The 565-nt window shown below is 64.4% G+C and overlaps 1 protein-coding gene across 1 annotated transcript in view; it reads right to left on the reverse strand.

Moving 5' to 3' along the window:
- Positions 1–330: 330 nt before the first annotated feature.
- The window catches only part of FBXL16 (F-box and leucine-rich repeat protein 16), a gene marked incomplete at its 3' end in the record, with an annotated part of 2642 nt that continues 2407 nt past the window's right edge, over positions 331–565 (reverse strand). Inside the window, 1 exon segment of the mRNA XM_008946235.1 lies at positions 331–394. Within this exon segment, the coding sequence (XP_008944483.1) occupies positions 331–394 (64 nt within the window).

Below are 565 nucleotides of genomic sequence, written 5' to 3' on the forward strand. Positions count from 1 at the left end.
ATCCTAAAAACAGCACCCCAAAAAAAAGCACCCCAAAAAAACCCAGCACCACAGACACACCAGTATCCCCAAAACCCTGGGCCCCCCCAAAACACCAGCACGCCAAACACACCAGCACCCCAAAACCAGCACCTCAAAACGCCAGCACCCTAGGTACCCCAGCACCCCGATATCCCAGCTGTGGACTCATCCCTGGCTGGGTGTGGGTGCCCGGGTGGTTTGGGGGGATGCAGGAGCCACCCCATGCTGGTGGTCCCCAGGGTTGTCCCTGTCCCCACGCCCCGCGGGGACCCGCCCACCCCATCCCAGGGGAGCCAGGGGGGGGCTCACCGGCCAGCGAGAGGAGGCGCAGGCTGCCCATGCTCAGGAGATGCTTCAAGCCAAAATCCTGCACCTGGAAAAGAATGCAGAATGGGAGCAGGAGGGGCACAAGGAGGGGGTGCCCAGGGGGGGCTGCCATGGTACTGGGTGCTGGGCAAAGGGGCTGAGTGCCAGGGACCGGGCTGCCAGGGCAGGGAGCTTGAACAGGGTGCAGGATGCTGGAGCAGGGGGCTGGGGCTGGGAG

This window comes from Merops nubicus, unplaced genomic scaffold, assembly GCF_000691845.1.
Source record: "Merops nubicus isolate BGI_N331 unplaced genomic scaffold, ASM69184v1 scaffold44638, whole genome shotgun sequence".
Lineage (NCBI taxonomy): Eukaryota > Metazoa > Chordata > Aves > Coraciiformes > Meropidae > Merops > Merops nubicus.